Source organism: Gavia stellata, chromosome 1 (assembly GCF_030936135.1).
Source record: "Gavia stellata isolate bGavSte3 chromosome 1, bGavSte3.hap2, whole genome shotgun sequence".
Lineage (NCBI taxonomy): Eukaryota > Metazoa > Chordata > Aves > Gaviiformes > Gaviidae > Gavia > Gavia stellata.
This window is the reverse complement of record NC_082594.1, coordinates 74,468,959-74,484,778: the sequence shown is the minus strand read 5'-3', so window position 1 is coordinate 74,484,778 and position 15,820 is coordinate 74,468,959. Positions and strand designations below refer to the sequence as shown.

At 43.4% G+C, this 15,820-nt stretch overlaps 1 protein-coding gene across 1 annotated transcript in view; it reads left to right on the top strand.

The window, feature by feature from the left end:
* Positions 1-7,137: 7,137 nt before the first annotated feature.
* The window catches only part of OCA2 (OCA2 melanosomal transmembrane protein), a 184,945-nt gene continuing 176,262 nt past the window's right edge, over positions 7,138-15,820 (top strand). The window contains exon 1 of the mRNA XM_059822678.1: positions 7,138-7,403. Within this exon, the coding sequence (XP_059678661.1) occupies positions 7,138-7,403 (266 nt within the window). The remainder of the gene's footprint in view (positions 7,404-15,820) is intronic.

Below are 15,820 nucleotides of genomic sequence, written 5' to 3'. Positions count from 1 at the left end.
GGGCATCTCAGAAGGCTATTTAGCTTTCTTGAGAAACGGTGTTTGCTGTTGATCTCATTTTTAAGAGTGTGCAGAAACATTAACTTTATGGCACAAAAAGCAACTTGCATAGCTTAAGGAGAGAAGAAAACCTCTCTGGTTTCCACTTGGGTGATGACAGGAAGGAGACTGTTTTTCTTTTCAAACCTGCCTGGTTTCTCAGCATCTCTTAATCAGAGCAAGCTGCATGTGCTGAATGGCCTCCAGCTATATTTTGCAAGTCTCTTCTAGGGTCTCCTTATTTTTTTCCTGAAGTAAGACCTAAATCCAAAAAAGTCTATTTCAACGTTACACCTTTTTCCTTGTGATACAGCCTACTTCTAACACAGCCTCCTGAATCTCTGAGCTCATAAACGTAGATAGTATTTAGCCGCTTAGTACTTAGCTGCTTTTCTCTCCCATTCATCTAAGATGTGGGCACCATTTTGGTTCCAGCGAGGGTGCCTTGCTGGCCCTGTGCACCGACGATCCAACTGTCATGCTTGAGTATGTTGGCTGAAGAAGTTGTTCAGTGGCTTGTTGTGTTAATATTGATGTTCACCCGCCCTTCCCCTTTACTTGTGAAGCTTACCAGCAAGAAATCTACTTCAGTGTATGCACTGGTTCAGTGATGTGACAGTATTAAGTCAGTCTTCAAATGGCCAAGCCCCAGAGTTGGTCCCAGTAACTGTACAGCATTACTTGGTGCTACAGGTTTCATGTTCACTGTGACTCCAGTCCCAGACGCAAAGCTACTGACATTTGCTGGAAATTAGCTCACTGAAGCTGAGATGTCTTTACAACATACACCTCCCTCAGCCCCAGGTCCCTTGGTAGTCAGGGGGAGGTACGGGCACTTCCAGAGCATGGTGCATTGACCCTGTCTCAGGCATCCGCTGTAGCATGAGCTGGGTGGGGGCCTGGCAGTCAGTGTCTGTCTCTCTCCATGGGCTCTGCGAGGACCTAGGATGTAAAAGGGGTGTGTGTGTGTGTGTGTGTGCTAACCTTATAATGTATTGCAGCTTAGTTATCTGTATCTGATATTAGACACTTTAAAAGTCTGCCTATTCATTTGAATGGGGTTTGGATTGACCTCTTTGACAGAAGCAATAAGAAAGGAAAAAAGAAATTACAGTTTTATCTGGATTTTTTTTTTTTTTCTGGTAGCTGGCCTGTTTGATTATCATTATGCCTGCAGTGCTCCCTGCTCCTAACGGCTGATTGATAGCTCTTCACTTACATTCTTGCTTCAGCAAAGGCTCCTTCTAAAAGGCTCCCCAAACTAACTCTTTAGGCTAAACTGAGCAAGAGCAGGGCATTGGCACGCAGACAGTCAGGGGCAGAGTGTTTTCTTTAACAAAAAGTCCTTATTTATGGGGATCTTTTGTATAGGGTAATGCTTACAGCAGGACCTGAATCTCTCAAATAGGGTGATCACTTACTGCCTGGATAGTGATGGAACTCTTTTGTCAATGACATCTTCGGTTGAACCAGACGAGACTCCCTAAACTGTTTCTGGTAAATTCTTAAAATCCAGCTGGCCTGACTGCTGTAGCGTGTGCATGACCCACTGCTATTGATGACCTTAAGATACATACAAACCACCTCCTACCGCAACTGCTCACGGAGGACTGCCCTATCAGACCATTCCCGCGTCCGCAGAAACAGTTTCTGCTGACCGGTTACAGATATTTTATCCACATACAGTTAGGTGAACGCTGCAGCAGGAACTGCCGGGGAAGACCCGGCGATGGGCAGCTCCTCCTCCCCGCAGCTCACCGGCGCGCCTGGACCGCAGAGTGCAGGCCCTTGGGCTGTGCGCGGCTGGGGCGGCCTGGGGTCGCGGACCCGCCCGTGACACCCAGCCTTAAAAACGGGCTCTCCTCTGCGGGCTTTTTTCCGGGGAAAACCCGTTTCTGGCCGGCGGTCGGGCTGCCAGCAGGGGTCAGCCTGTGCCCGCGTATGCGCCGGGCTGCCGCGGCGGCGGGGGCCGGGGCCGGGGCCGGGGCCGGGGCCGGGGCCGGGGCCGGGGCCGGGGTTGGGGCCGGGGCCGGGGCCGGGGCCGGGGCCGATGAGCAGAGGCTGCGGCCGTTTTGAGTGAACGCCCGAGGCTGACGGCGGCACTGAAACTCTTCCGCTGATGTTCAGCGCTGCCCCGAAGGCGTCCCCGGGAAGGCGGAGTGCTGCTGTCACAGCTCTGCGCCCCTGAGCATCACGCGTGAAGCCTCTCCTGCCGGACACAGGCACTGAGACGCGACGCAGGCAAGACACGCTCTTCCTTCCATGTTTTGCTGGCAGGACGGTTTTCTTTCTGTTACATCTGCTCCGGCATGCTTATTTGCCATGCTCACTTTTCAGCTCCTTTTCTTTCTCAGTGCAGCCTGATGGTTTTGTGCTCTCTTGGGATGCAGTTAAAGAGTACTTTTTCTTTCCGCAAGGAGGTCCCACCTCGGCCACTTGCTTTTGCTCCTGTGCTATGGTTTGCTGCCCAGAGAGTTGCATTGATGCAACTGTCTGTGGGGCTGCACTTTAAAAAGGAAAATAACACAAAGGGTTTTTTTCTTTTGTCCACTGGCCTGCAAGTGGTTTCTCCACAACGTTACTTTTCTTTTGCCTTGTGGCCCTCAAATGGTCTCCCCTCTTCAGCTGTTTAAATCATGCCTGTACAATAAGCCTGTCCCCATGGCAGCCCTCTCCATCATAACAGGAGAGATGGGAGGATTTCTGAGATGTAGTGCTGAAGCCCTGCTCCGTTTCTCCAGGCCACAGGCTAAGAATAACGACTATCTTCCCTGCTGATGAGACCATTTTAAGGTGTCTTTGCCACAGGAGGCCAGTACAGCATCACCTGTCTGACTTGTGGGGAAGCTGTCGGGAGATGCATAGCTGGAGGGAGATGCATATGTGGAAAGGTGCCTTGGTGGCACATCTGCCTTGGCATACTCTGTCAGTGCGAGGCTGCGGGAGGTTCCTCGCAGCAGCTCGTACCCGTGGCCTCTGCAGTGCTCCTGGCATGGGGGCACACTGATAGAGGAGCCGGAACAGGAGACAAGTTTATTTAGTCTCAGATGCTATAGAGATACTTCCCAGGCAGGCGAGATTTGGCTTGGAATTTCCTTTGGAGAGAGGCTCCCTGGCAGATGCAAGCTCTGGGGGCTGAGTGAGTGCTGCTTCAAAAGCCATGTTCTTCTTCCCTCAGCAGCACCTCACCCTCCCTCTTCACCTAGTTATTTTTTACAATTTGGGTTTCTGCCTGATCACAGGAAGGTGACTTAGTGCAGAGGTAATGTTTTTTCCAGTCTTGGTGGGAGAAAGGCTTTGATGGATAATAAGATGCACAAGACAGGAAACGTTATTTATGTGTACTACCTGGAGCAGATGTGATATTTTGTAGCCTCATGGCCTCTAAGATTAAATTCTGCTTCATTTTTGATTGCAAAAATTGTATGCTGTGCTTATTGATACTCAGGAAAATAATGTTTTAAATGATGATGTATTACCAGCTACATCATTTGCCTCCAGCATTTTGTTTTGCAATCAAAAAGCAAGCTACACAAAACCTTTTAAATAAAATAGCTTAGTCTGTTGATCTTATTAGCACCTGAAAAGTTGAAGAAAAAATGAATTCTGTACTAGTACTTTAAAAGTGGATGTTCAACTGCTTGGACTGGGATTGAAAGGGATGAAAAGGGATAACAAACATGGCTTAAATACTGTATTAGCTCTTTTATAGTCAAACTCCAGATGGGTGGTTGCTGGATCAATTTCTATCTGTAGCTAAAAAACCCTTGCTGGTGCATGGCACCAGAGAAATGAACCCAAAATGAACTTTCCTTGGCTAAAATCTCTCCTCACCTTCACATGATAACATCTCACCTATGTCTCATTGCTGATGAAGGCATTGCAAGATAAGAAAAAGGAATAAGAAATAAAAGCAAAGAGAAGTTCTGTAACTACAGAGAAATTTGATCTTTTGAGAATTTTTTCAATGGGAAATGCACCGATGTCTTAGAAGCTTAGATACCATGGTGATAGTTGCCTTAGCGATGTTTTAGCTACGTAGGTAATCGCAATCAAACCTGTCTCTTGTGGCAAAATGATGCTGTATTATTTTACTTTTTTGCAAAGCTTTTGTGAATGTGCAATAATATCGTTGATGGTTTTGTATCTAGGCATCAGGTTTTCTCTCAAGCTTCTTGTCCTTGGCATTCTTTTATTTTTTCACTGACGTTTATTCTGAAAATAAATGTCTTTCATGCTAAGGCTTTGTACATATGAAAGTCTGACTATTTAGTCCTTGCTCACCTCAAGATAAAAAATTCCCACTTCTGGGGTGAGACAGGGTCAATTTTAGAGGTCATGTTCAGGTTCTCATCTTTTAAAAACTAGTACAGCCTGAGTTGCTGTAGGTTTACTGCTCATGTTTCCACAGCCTGACATAATTTAAAAATCTCTGTATTTTCACAGCAGGCGCTCAGACAAACCAAATGTTATGAAAAATGGAGTAAGTTAGCAGATATCTCAATTATGATTTACAGAGTGTCTTACTAAAACCAATGTGTAAACATATAAAATGAGATTGAAGACGAGCAATTATCTTTTCCATTTGGAGTTGGAAGTATTTGCATTTCAAAGTTATCTATTAGGAGGGAAGGCAGGTTGGGATTTTAGCACAGGCAACACTGGCTGCCTGGTAGGGCAGCAGGCTATCAGAGGTGACAAGAAGGTGTTGGTGGGGCAGTGGTGGCCCTGGCGTGGTGTGTGTTGGCCCACCCAACACCTCCAGCCTCAGAACCCATGGTGCAGGAGCGGCAAGCCTGGCTTTCAGGACTGTCACTCAGGATTTTGTCTTGGATCACCAAAATTCAGGGCTTTCCAGGCTATGGAGAAGCCCTGGACCAGTTCAGTGACAGTGTGTTCGGTATTACATCAGCCATGCTTATGCTCCTTACACCGCGTGACAACAGGGCTTGTCCCTTTAGGAAAATATCTGGGGAAGAAGTATTATCCATTGCAAACTGAAGTATCTTCACTGTTTCTTGATGTATGCCAGCCATGTTCAAAAATGGGAGCCCTGTGAAGCCACAGCTGCCAACTTCTTTGAGTAATTCACCACGCTCTCCCTACCTTACTTTTCTTTTTTCTCCCTTTCAAGAAAACCAGGAAAGAACATGTAAACAAAGGCTTATTTATGCTGATGTTTTCCAGGCTGCTAATCATAGACCCATAGAGCAGCTCAGGTTGGAAGGGACCTCGAAAGACCATCTGGTCTAACCTTTCATGGGAAAGGGAGACTAAATGAGATTATCTATCACCCTGTTCAGTCACGTCTTGAAAACCTCCAGTGATGGGCACTCTACCACGTTCCTGAGGAGGTTGTTCCAGTGAATAATTCTTCTCACTGTAAAAAATTCCTTTCTTACATCGAGATGAAACCTATCCTGGTGCAACTTGTACCCATTGCCCCTTGTCTTCTCCATGTGGCTCCCTGTGAAAAGAGAGGCTCCATCCTCTTTGTAGGCCCCCTTTAAGTACTGGGATACTGTGATGAGGTCATCCCTGAGCCTTCTCTTTTCCAGGGAGAAAAGACCTAACTCCTTCAGTCTTTTCTCAGAGGGCAGGTTCTCCAGCCCTTTGATCATCTTCGTGGTCCTCCTTTGGACTCCCTCCAGTCTGTCCGCATCTCTTTTGAATTGTGGGGACCAGGACCAGACACAGTACTCCAACTACTGTGTAATGATGGGAAGAGTCAAATTAGTCATTCTACTTGTAAGGACAGGTGAAGATGATGAGGATATGAGAACTAATGGCACTGGGAATAGAAAGAAAAATAAATGCAGGACTGGAGAAGAAAATGCCACCTGGGGAAATTCTGATTTAGATTTGTCTAACAAGCCTGCATTTGCTTGGAGCCAAGATCTGCATTTGTGGTGACTTGTATGTTCAGTCTTTTCTTTCAGGAGCCTCCGTTCCCTTCTAGCCTGCAAGGCCACGAGAGCTCAAAGCTGCACAAAATCATCATTAGCTTTTTGTTATTTCTGTTTCTAGTGATTTCTCCTGCTGGGACCGAAGCAGAGCCTATTTCCTATTACTGTGCTATTTTTGCCCCACAGCCCTGCAGGTCTACCAGCATGTCTTGTGCTGCGGTCTCTGCAGGGAGGAGCAGGTATGTGCTCCAAAAAGGCAGCTCTCTGCTGCGGGGATGTCGGAGGCTGACAGGCCCTTTTCCCGAGCTTGTGCTGTCCTCTGCAGTGGCTTCGGCACTTTACGCTGAAATATTCCCTTGATTAGACTCCACAGTGCGTTTAAGACAGGCTAATCTTCACCTCAGTCTTCGTGTCTGATTTGTGCACTTTGTGGGATTCTGAAGTGTTTTTTTATAACTTTTCATGCTGAATTTTAATGATGAGAGTATAATAAAAGCTTTTTGACTGTTATGCACTGATTTTTATTCTAATCACCATTAATAATCATATAATAGAACCTAATTTTCATCAAGGTTTGATTCACATCTCATAAATGCTGCTGGCAACTTCTGAAATGGCACATTGTCTTCATAAAACTCAAGTACCTGTTCTGCTTAATGAGGGGCCATCAGCTGTTGGAGAGCTTTGGGGCGACCGCAGCTTTCCAAGGGAGCCCAGGGGCTGGGAGGAGAGCGGTGGCTTTGGTGGGGCTGCTGCCACCACAGCCGCTAGAGAAAAGCCATGTCATGGTGGTGAAACAGTGCTGTTAAAAGCCGGGAAGGTGTTCTGCACCAATGGTTCTTGTGCCTCCGATCCGGAGATGATTTTGGCTTATTCTGTGGGACAGGTCAGTGCAAGTTTCTGGGAGATTTATGGGAGAAAATCATGGTAGACGTGGAAAAAGTACAAAAGCCATCTCTTTATGTATTTCAGTGGTTTTTATAATGGTTAATTTTGAAGTTGCAGAGAGGTTTAAAACATTGGAATTATTCCTAGTGGAAATAAACCAACAAGAGAAATATCCAAAGGCACACAAAAAATCTTCTGCTTGGCATTTTTAAGACTCTTGTACCAAAGTAAACATTGAGTCAATTCAATTTAGTCCTAATATATTTGTTTTCACTTTCTTTAGGAGAACACCCCCCAGGGACAGATGTACTTGGATAACAAAGATGACAGTACAATTTCTAGACAAGAGATGGAGCTGAATCAGACATCTTTACATCAAACCAGTTTATCTGCAAAGGTGACAGCCAGACCGGTGACCAGAAATTGCAATGAGCTGCGGCCAGTAAAAGAGTATCATGGCATGGTAGCGAGTCTTGGAGAGCCACAGACCCCGTGTGAAAAACCAGCAATAGGGGAGGATGGCTGCGTGGCTCTTGGGAAGGATTTCACTTCTGTCCCCATGCAGGGAAGGTAAAGAATAAAGATAAACAGAATATTATTTCTCCTAATCCAAATTAGTTTTTATTTCCTTGCAGAGCAGATACATATGTTCATTAAGTGAATGCTGTTTCTCCCACATAGAGAACAGGAAGCTTAATGGGACATCAGAGCAGCCTTAATTGTTATGGGGGGTCGTGGATCACCAGAACTCTGAACTACTCTCAGCTTTAATAGCAGCCATGGGCCAATTTTGCTGTGCTTTCAAGATCAGGCACATGGCTTTTCTTCCCTACTCGGTGTCACAAAACACACAGAGATAAAGCAGTTTTCATGTCCCATCCCTCACGTCTTTCAGAAAAATGCATCGTAAGGCTGTAAACTGAATCACTACGGCTAAGACTGCGAACACTAAAATGGCACTAATAACGCAACTATGACAGTTGACACACCACATATCAAGTGTACAAGGAGTGTGTGCTCCTTGTGTATCCTCTCCTGCATCAGGAAAGGTCCAGGTTTGGGGGTAGAGGTGCTAGTCTTTCCTGTGGCGACAGATACAGCATCTGCAATTCTATTTGTAAGTGTTTAGAAATATTTTATAGACCCCAAAATATTGCAGGTGGCTTTTTAAGCCTTTCTTGCTCACACTTGCACTTTATTAAGCCCCTTTGGTAACAGGATGGAGCAAGGTTTGCACCAGCAGCAACCACAGTGCATGGAAGGCAGCCAGGGTGGACTGTCAACCTTTTTGGGTAGTTTTGAGAATTTGTAGAGGTGACTTGACAGAGCCTAAAGTGAGAGCAACACTGTACCTAATCCGAGCTCCTGCAGAGCAGAGGCCTTGAAATGCTGCCTGGGGGTGTGCATCAAGCAAGATGGCTTACATGGCAGTGGTGAAGTAGAGTGCCAGCACAATTTCCAGAACCTGATGGGGGAGACCCTTGTTGCCTGGCTACAAATCAGGAAAAAACAGGGCAGGTTTCAAAGCAGTTTAATGTTTAAATCAGATATTTCTTAACTAATTAAAATTAAATAAACATAAAAGTGCAATTTATTTAATTATGTACTTGAAGTGGATCAGAAGTGTAATGCACATCAGAATCCTGGGTCTTACCTGTAGTCAGCTAGACTTTTCATTCAAAGAACACAATTTTCTTTTTATTTCTCTCTTTCCTTCCCTCCCTCCTCATCATGTGGTTCTCCGCAGCTGTTCATGTCAGGTGGGAGGTGTAGTCCTGGGGGTTCCCCACAGTTCTGGGCATGCTGGTCACATCCCTGCATTGCTGAGCAGGGCTGAAGTCTGCCCTGTGCCTCTGCATCTCAGTTAGAAGGAAATCTGCGTATACTGGGAGGAAAGGAAGTTTGGGTCATTTTGGTAAGTTCCTTGATCTGGGCAAGGGGGAGCCAGGCTAGCTGGATGAGCTTTGCTGCGCCCCTTACTTACCTACAGTGTAAGTGTGTCCTATAAGTCTACAGAAAACAAAGTGAAGATTTTACATGCATCTGAAAGTGTTTCCATCAGAGTGAGAATTGGAAATCATTATAGCTATGATTTCCAAATATTAAAAAAATAATCAAATTGACAACTTGACCACAAAAGCCATCTAAATCCTTTAGAAATGATTGCTGGAGTATTTGAGGATTTTTTGTGTTGACTAAAAGTTTTACCAACAGAATCAAATCTTGTAAAAGTCCTTCAGTTCAGCATGTGGCAGGGGTGAATTAATGTCATCTTGTTTTGAAAGAGCACAGTAAGTACAACGTATATGTGAGGATGGGAAGCAGGTAGGAGAAGGGAAGGGCTGAGTGCATCTGGAGAAAAGGTTTTTCTTTTGCGAATTCACATATATGTCTTGCTACAGGTGTGGTTACCAGTGCTGTTTACCGTCCTGTTAACTATCTTGGTATGGAAACAAAAAACATGATTGTGTTCTTATGGAGCAGCTCTCACCCTTCTGACTAAACATCTTCTTGTTATTTTCCAGTGGGTGATAGGAATTTGTGTACTGGCGATACACAACTTACTGTGAACTTACGAACGACAGTTTGGAAATCATGGTCACGGGTGCCAGAGATGAAAAATACTTACTAAATCATGGGGGAGCCCTCCTTCCTGCAAGTGCAGTCAGTAGCTCCAGGTCTTTTGATAACACTGTTTTCCGGTTGACTAAAGTGTAGCTACTGTGCGTGATTTAGGAATAGATGTACAGTTAAAGAGTCAACCCCATGCTCCCTTACAGACAAATATATATCTAATCTCCTGGAATTTCTCCTTGTTGATCTTTACCTCTCTTGCTCCTCCAGTATTGATTTTTTTTTTTTGCATGGAGATAAATCTTACCTGGCCCTTCTTAGCATGATTTTTAGCCAACGTATATTAGGTGCAGTAAAAATACTGATGTGATCTGTGTGACCCCTCTAGTACGAGTAACTACCCTTAAATCATTGGGACTACTCATCAGAATGCAACTGAAAACATGGATAAACCTTTGCAGACTCACAAGTTGTTTGATTAGTTTCATTAGAATGAGAATTAGCTTTTAATGTAAATTGTTCTTTTGCTTGCAAAGAAAAATACCAATGATTAAAAAAGAGGAGACCAAATCCTTTTTTTCTGTAAAGAGGTTCACTAAATTGGCATGTCTGTATGGTTTGTTTTAATGCATCTACTTAACTTAAATTGCTGAAATGTCTTTCAGGGATAAGATTCCCCAGTTCTTTAAATTGTTCAAATGTACACTGAGACAAGACTTTCCAAATAATCTATTTAACAGAACAATTTAACAGAACAGAGGATTCATCTCGGTCGCTAAAATTACCTTTAAGAAAATGTTCTTGAGTTAAGCGGGGCCCTTTCCTCAGGGAGACAGGTATCTACCCCGTCCTGGACTGAACATTTCCATCTGACTGCAGTGCAATCCTGCAGGTATTTTGTGGTTGGCGTGGGTATTGTCTCAGGCTGCCTGCCTGTCAAAATGCCTTCTCATTTACCTCGTGTATTGAAGAACAGTACCTTCTGACTCCAGCTTTTACTGCATTGCCTTAGGCTCCCTGGGCTCTGTGTGAGGAGGTCTGGACCTTCCACAGTGGTCACTCCAATGACTTTGTCTTCCCAGAGCATCCTTCCCCCTGAAATAAGCCTGCCAGCCTTCTCGTGAGCAACATACTTCCTTCAGTCCTGCTTGCTGTGGGAAATACAGACGTGTGTCTCTGAAGTGGACTATGAATGAGCTCCAGTGGCATTTAGTGGGAGTGGACCTGGTCTAGGTGAATGTTTACACTGAACTGTGGTGTAGTTTGGTCTATTGGAAATACAGGTTTTAAAGTAGTGCAAAACGGCAATGAAGTCTGGATTTTTATTTTGCACTTCTCTTGTTCTCTTCAGCCTTTAAACAATGGATTGATCAGGCTCTTTTTCATTACAGTTACATGAAAGTGGCTTTTGTGGTTGATAGACATTGGTCCAAGCCACCTTCCCGAGCCCCTTACCTTGCAGGAAGATTTCACGCTGCTCTGTGGCTGCATGGGCAAGGCTCCTCAGGTCAGCCCTGACTTCTCCAAAAGCACAGGCTACTTCCTTCCATCATGTCTCTGCATGTTCAAGATGTGGTGACAAAGAAGGCTGCTTGGTTGCCTTGGCCTCATCAGCACCAGTGCTACTTCCATGGGAAAAGCCTAACGTCATGGCTTTATATCAACCAGCTCAGAAATCCTCCATTGTGATCCACAGGAAGGGGGTGAAGTCAGCTGTTTTTGGCTTAGGAGTTAGTGAGCCTCAAAGGCCATCTATAGAAATGCGATGAATAGTAATTCTTAATCCCATGTAACCAATATTTAAAACTATGTTACTGAAAAAAGAAAGGCATTCATTGGAATATAAAAGTGGTGGAAGGTGGTGGAAGAGGGTGGTAATAGGGTAAGTAGACCCTGTGGCACTCATTTCACATTGCCCTTTTGGTCCCTTTCTTTATTTGATGTAATAGCTGGCTGTATCTCCTTTCGGTGGTCAGATAATAACGTTATCTTCTTAGGAAAAAAAAAAAAAAAGGTTGGCAGTTGTGCATTCATTATGTCGTGAGCTTTTCATGAGAAATTAGACTGTGAAAGGAAGGTGATGAAACCAAGCCCTCCCGTTACTCCACTGAAGTTATATTTGGAGGAGTTTGGTCCTGGAATTTGCTGGTCATTTAATATCATAGTCCATGAAAGTTTTTCTTTAATCTTCATGCCTCGTTAAGAAGATTCATCTCTGGGATGACAAAAAATAATCTCTTTTTTGGAATCTGCTTGAATTTGTGTTTCATCAGGCAAAACTATTTCTCTCAGCATTTCTCCTGTCTCTCAGTTTCACTTACGTAATGCCCACTTATGTAAGAAAAAGTAAAAACAATCAACCAAATCCAACTCTTCCTTTTCCCTGAATCTGTGGTGCCAGGACCAGTAGGGAGATTGGTTTGCAACGAGAAGGTCAGTGAGTTTAAAATGTCTATTGATTTTTCAGTTTGCAGCAATACAACGGAAAGATTGCAATTGTATTTCCTGTTAGTTGGAGAAGCTGGGAGAGGATAAGCTATTGTATAGTGAAAAGTCAATATGAAAGTGAAGGTATGCCTTTAGCAGTGAGGGATTATAAATCTCAATTCTGATTTTTAATTATGTTGATGTATTGCTACTTTTAAAGGACATTTATGAGACTTAGAATCAGATGGCAAGAAGACATGGTTACTGTCTAAATAAGCAAAATTTATGTGACAATTTAAAAGCTTCTTCCAACAAGGGAAAAAGACTGAGGAAAAAATAGCTCAAAAACATTCAAAACACATCTTTTGTGTGTCCTAAGACTAATTTTGATCTTTGGCTATTAGAATAAAATGGGATGATCTTCTGTTCAACAGTCAAACAGGGAAAGCAGTCATTTTCACATCATAATTGCATGTTTGTGTAGGAACCATTCTGATTTTTCATGTCAATCACACAAACATTAGAGAAGAGTCCAGGACAGATAGATGACTTCACAGCAAACTGCCACATTCATCATTCTCGTGTGGCTTCTGGTGATCTTGCTTGCTGCCTGAATGGTGACACTTCTGGCTTTCTTTCCATTTCTTATCTGTAGTGAATGTTTCTGAATTTTGATTACCCATGAGGATCTTTAAATGCTATGACACTGCAGTGAACAAATAATATTAAAAAAGTTTTAAAGTCATGACTTTACTAACTGATTTGATTTTGTTAATTTGGTTTTGAATATACTCTCTTAAGCATTTGCTGCTGACGTGGAGGCATGTGGCCACAGCTTGTCATGAGCAAACTGTGTAGGGGTATGGGACTGCTGAGACTCTCTTAGCTCAGATTACAGCTCCCTGCTGTTGCCCCCACCACATCACAAAATACCATTCAAAACCTGAAAAACTCAAAAGAAGCAATAAGCAGCTCTAGCAAACCTTTAGCTTGAATGGTAGGGGGTATAACAGAAAGACAACATTATGCACAGTAGGCGAATAACTAAGTTACTGGGAAGTTCTGCTGCCCCCTTCTAACTCGCTGTTCCCCCATTTCCTGGAAAAAAGCATCTTGGAGTGGTAACGAAAGGAAAACAGAAATATGGTTGTGGGGCGTAACTTAAGGAGAGTGTTTGGCTTCATTTGAGCAAAAGATGTGTGTTCAGCAGAAGACTGATTTTAACTTAGTTTTTGCTGTTAAACATACAGACACAGACCTCAGCCATGATAAGTTTCCCTGTGTTCACAGTTACTTAATTTCTCTGTTGCTGTGTACTACTCATCATCTCAGTGCTTATTTCTTATAATTATTCACAATATCTCAGATTGGTTATGTACTCCGATTTCTGTTCTGTCGTCAGCAGAATAAAACCATAGCACTCCCATGTAGCCCCTCAAATGCTTTTTGATTCTTGCAGGACATTTTGGTAAACAAAAATCCACCACTATTAATTTTTCTTTCTGAAACTGCTCTGTTGAAAGAATTAAGGGGTACTAATTAACTGCTTCACACTTTTCCCACTGTCAGGCTAAAAATTGAACTCAGCACTCAGTGGAAAATTTGCAGTGTACCAACCTCCAAAGATCAAATGTTTCAACTGAGTCACTGTGACATTGCACAAAACTGTTGAATTTTGCAAGCAGCTGCTCTCTTCCTAATGGTTAATAGTATGGTTATGTGGGGTTCGTCTTTGTTAGACCTCTTAGGCCACTTGTGGAAAGATGCCAGTAACATACAAGCTCCAATCCTCTTTGGGGTTGGACAGCTGTTTCCTCATGTAAACCTCTGTTTAAACGAGGGAAGGCTTTTAATGTCAGCAATGATTTTTTACATTATAAGGTTGAAGGGTTAAGCCAACCAGACAGCCAGACTTTGAAAAGAAATGTGTTGCACAGAGGCAGTCACAGTTGAGCAGGAGGGCATGCATGGGGCTTAAACAGCTGACCTGAGGAGTAGCTATCAATGTAAGATGAAGCAAATAACTCAGTCACTCAGTATCCCTCAGTGAAGGTTTTTCTTTGAAAAACTGTTCTGTGTGCTTCGCTCCTGGCCGATGTGCCTATGTGCGGGTTGCAGCTCTGACATGCTAAACCATTTGTGGGAATCAGAACTTTGCACTAGCAGGTGGTCAAGTATTAATTAATATGAATTCAGAGAAGGATGAATGGAAACCCTTCCATGCAGCTCCAGGGGGACACTGGGTGAAACTGAAATACAGCGTGAAATACAGACTGAGAGCAAGGTGTAGTGAGCTATGGAGTGGATTAGATAAAAGCAAGTTAATGACATGGTTGTAAGCCAGACTCTGATACAATCAGTCCTCAGTTATGATAAAAAATCCTAACTCCACCCAAAGCTGCAGTTAACAAAAGACTATGAAACTGTCAGTCCCAAACCTTGAAGCGAGCCAGCTGAGTTAGTGGCACTCCTTGCTTACCCTGAACGCCTTGCACTAGTGAGTACTTACAGCTTGATCTTCCAAACAAAAATAAAACATGTTAATGAGATAAAAACATAGAAGGCCATGATCCCTCAAAAAACAAAACAATCCCATCCTGCAAGTGGTACAAAAAGAAACCTTTCCTTCCTTTTTTTGGTTTTTTTTCATAGCTTACTGTTAGGAGCAGATGTTTTAGAGCGTATTTCTGCTTGGTGATAGAGATGTGTTTCAGTCTGCCCAACACTTTAAATGTCTCTCCCATTAGAATTAATTAACATCAGGGTGGTTTGTCCTCTTGTGTTAGAAGCAATGGAAATCATTCCTCAGTCACAGCAAAAATTTCCGGGATAGTGGTGGTCATACATTTAAGAACTGAAGTTCATGTTAAATTGAATGTAGTCGATGGAAAAATAGATTAATGCAGATGGAAGAAATTAGCCAGTGAATTAAAAAAAAAATAGGGTCACACTCTGTAGTCTGGCAAATCGTATGGCTTTTTTAAAAACCTGCTATTCCTAAGTAGCTCAAGTGATTTACTCTCTGAAATACAGCAAAAGCTGATAAATGAGTCACCAAAATGCTTACAGACAGTGACCAAGCAAGCAATTCTCCGCTTGATAGGTACTAATGGGACTGCAGGGGCAACCTGCAATAATTGTGCTAATGGACCAGCAGAAGTCAGAGACCACGCAGAGCTCTGTCCACAGTAGGTCGGAGCTGAATCAAGGACAGCACAGTGAGTTGGAGCCAGGTCTGTCAGAACTGGGTAGGTTCAGAATGAATGCACTTGGCTTTCTTTTTTTTTTCTTATTTTCCTTTGCACATGTGTTATGTGATTACTTTTGGGCAGGGTGAGACAGAAAACAGACTGGCAGTTACAGCAACTCACAGTTTTCAGAAGTGCAGCAGAAGATACTAACTCAGTACTGTCTGTGAATTACTGTCATTCAGAAGCAGCTGTGAAAGGCTGAAGGTTTTGCTCACACTTTCAGAAGTACTCCCTTTTCCATGCTCGTTGGTAAGGACAGTAGAGACAGTCCATCTGCCGTTCACTCCCTGGTATCCTTGAGCAGAGTTTTCGTAAGGACTCCCTTGCCTGAAGTGAGCTCTGGCAATGGCGGAGTATGAAAGCATTTCTCTCGGATGGCCATGCTGGCAGTTATATTGAACTCATACGTCTGGCAGGGCATTGCACTTGCTGTTTGAGGAGGAAGCACTATGCTGTTGATGAATTTATTGTAATAAGTCTAATCCTGGATTAATATAATACCTCCTTGAATAGGGTAGGTAAATATTTCGCAGTGACTTCTCCACCCACTCTTGTGGTCTTATGTAATTTATTTTCTCTGCTGCTTAGAAAATACAAAAGCAAAAGCAGCTTCAAATATTCTTTTGTTTCTAATGTTTCTATGAGTGATAGGGGCAAGTCTACCTCCTCAGCCACATCAATGACGTGTGAGCTGCAGTCCTCTTTAAGAGTCTATTGACAGCTGGTTCATCATGT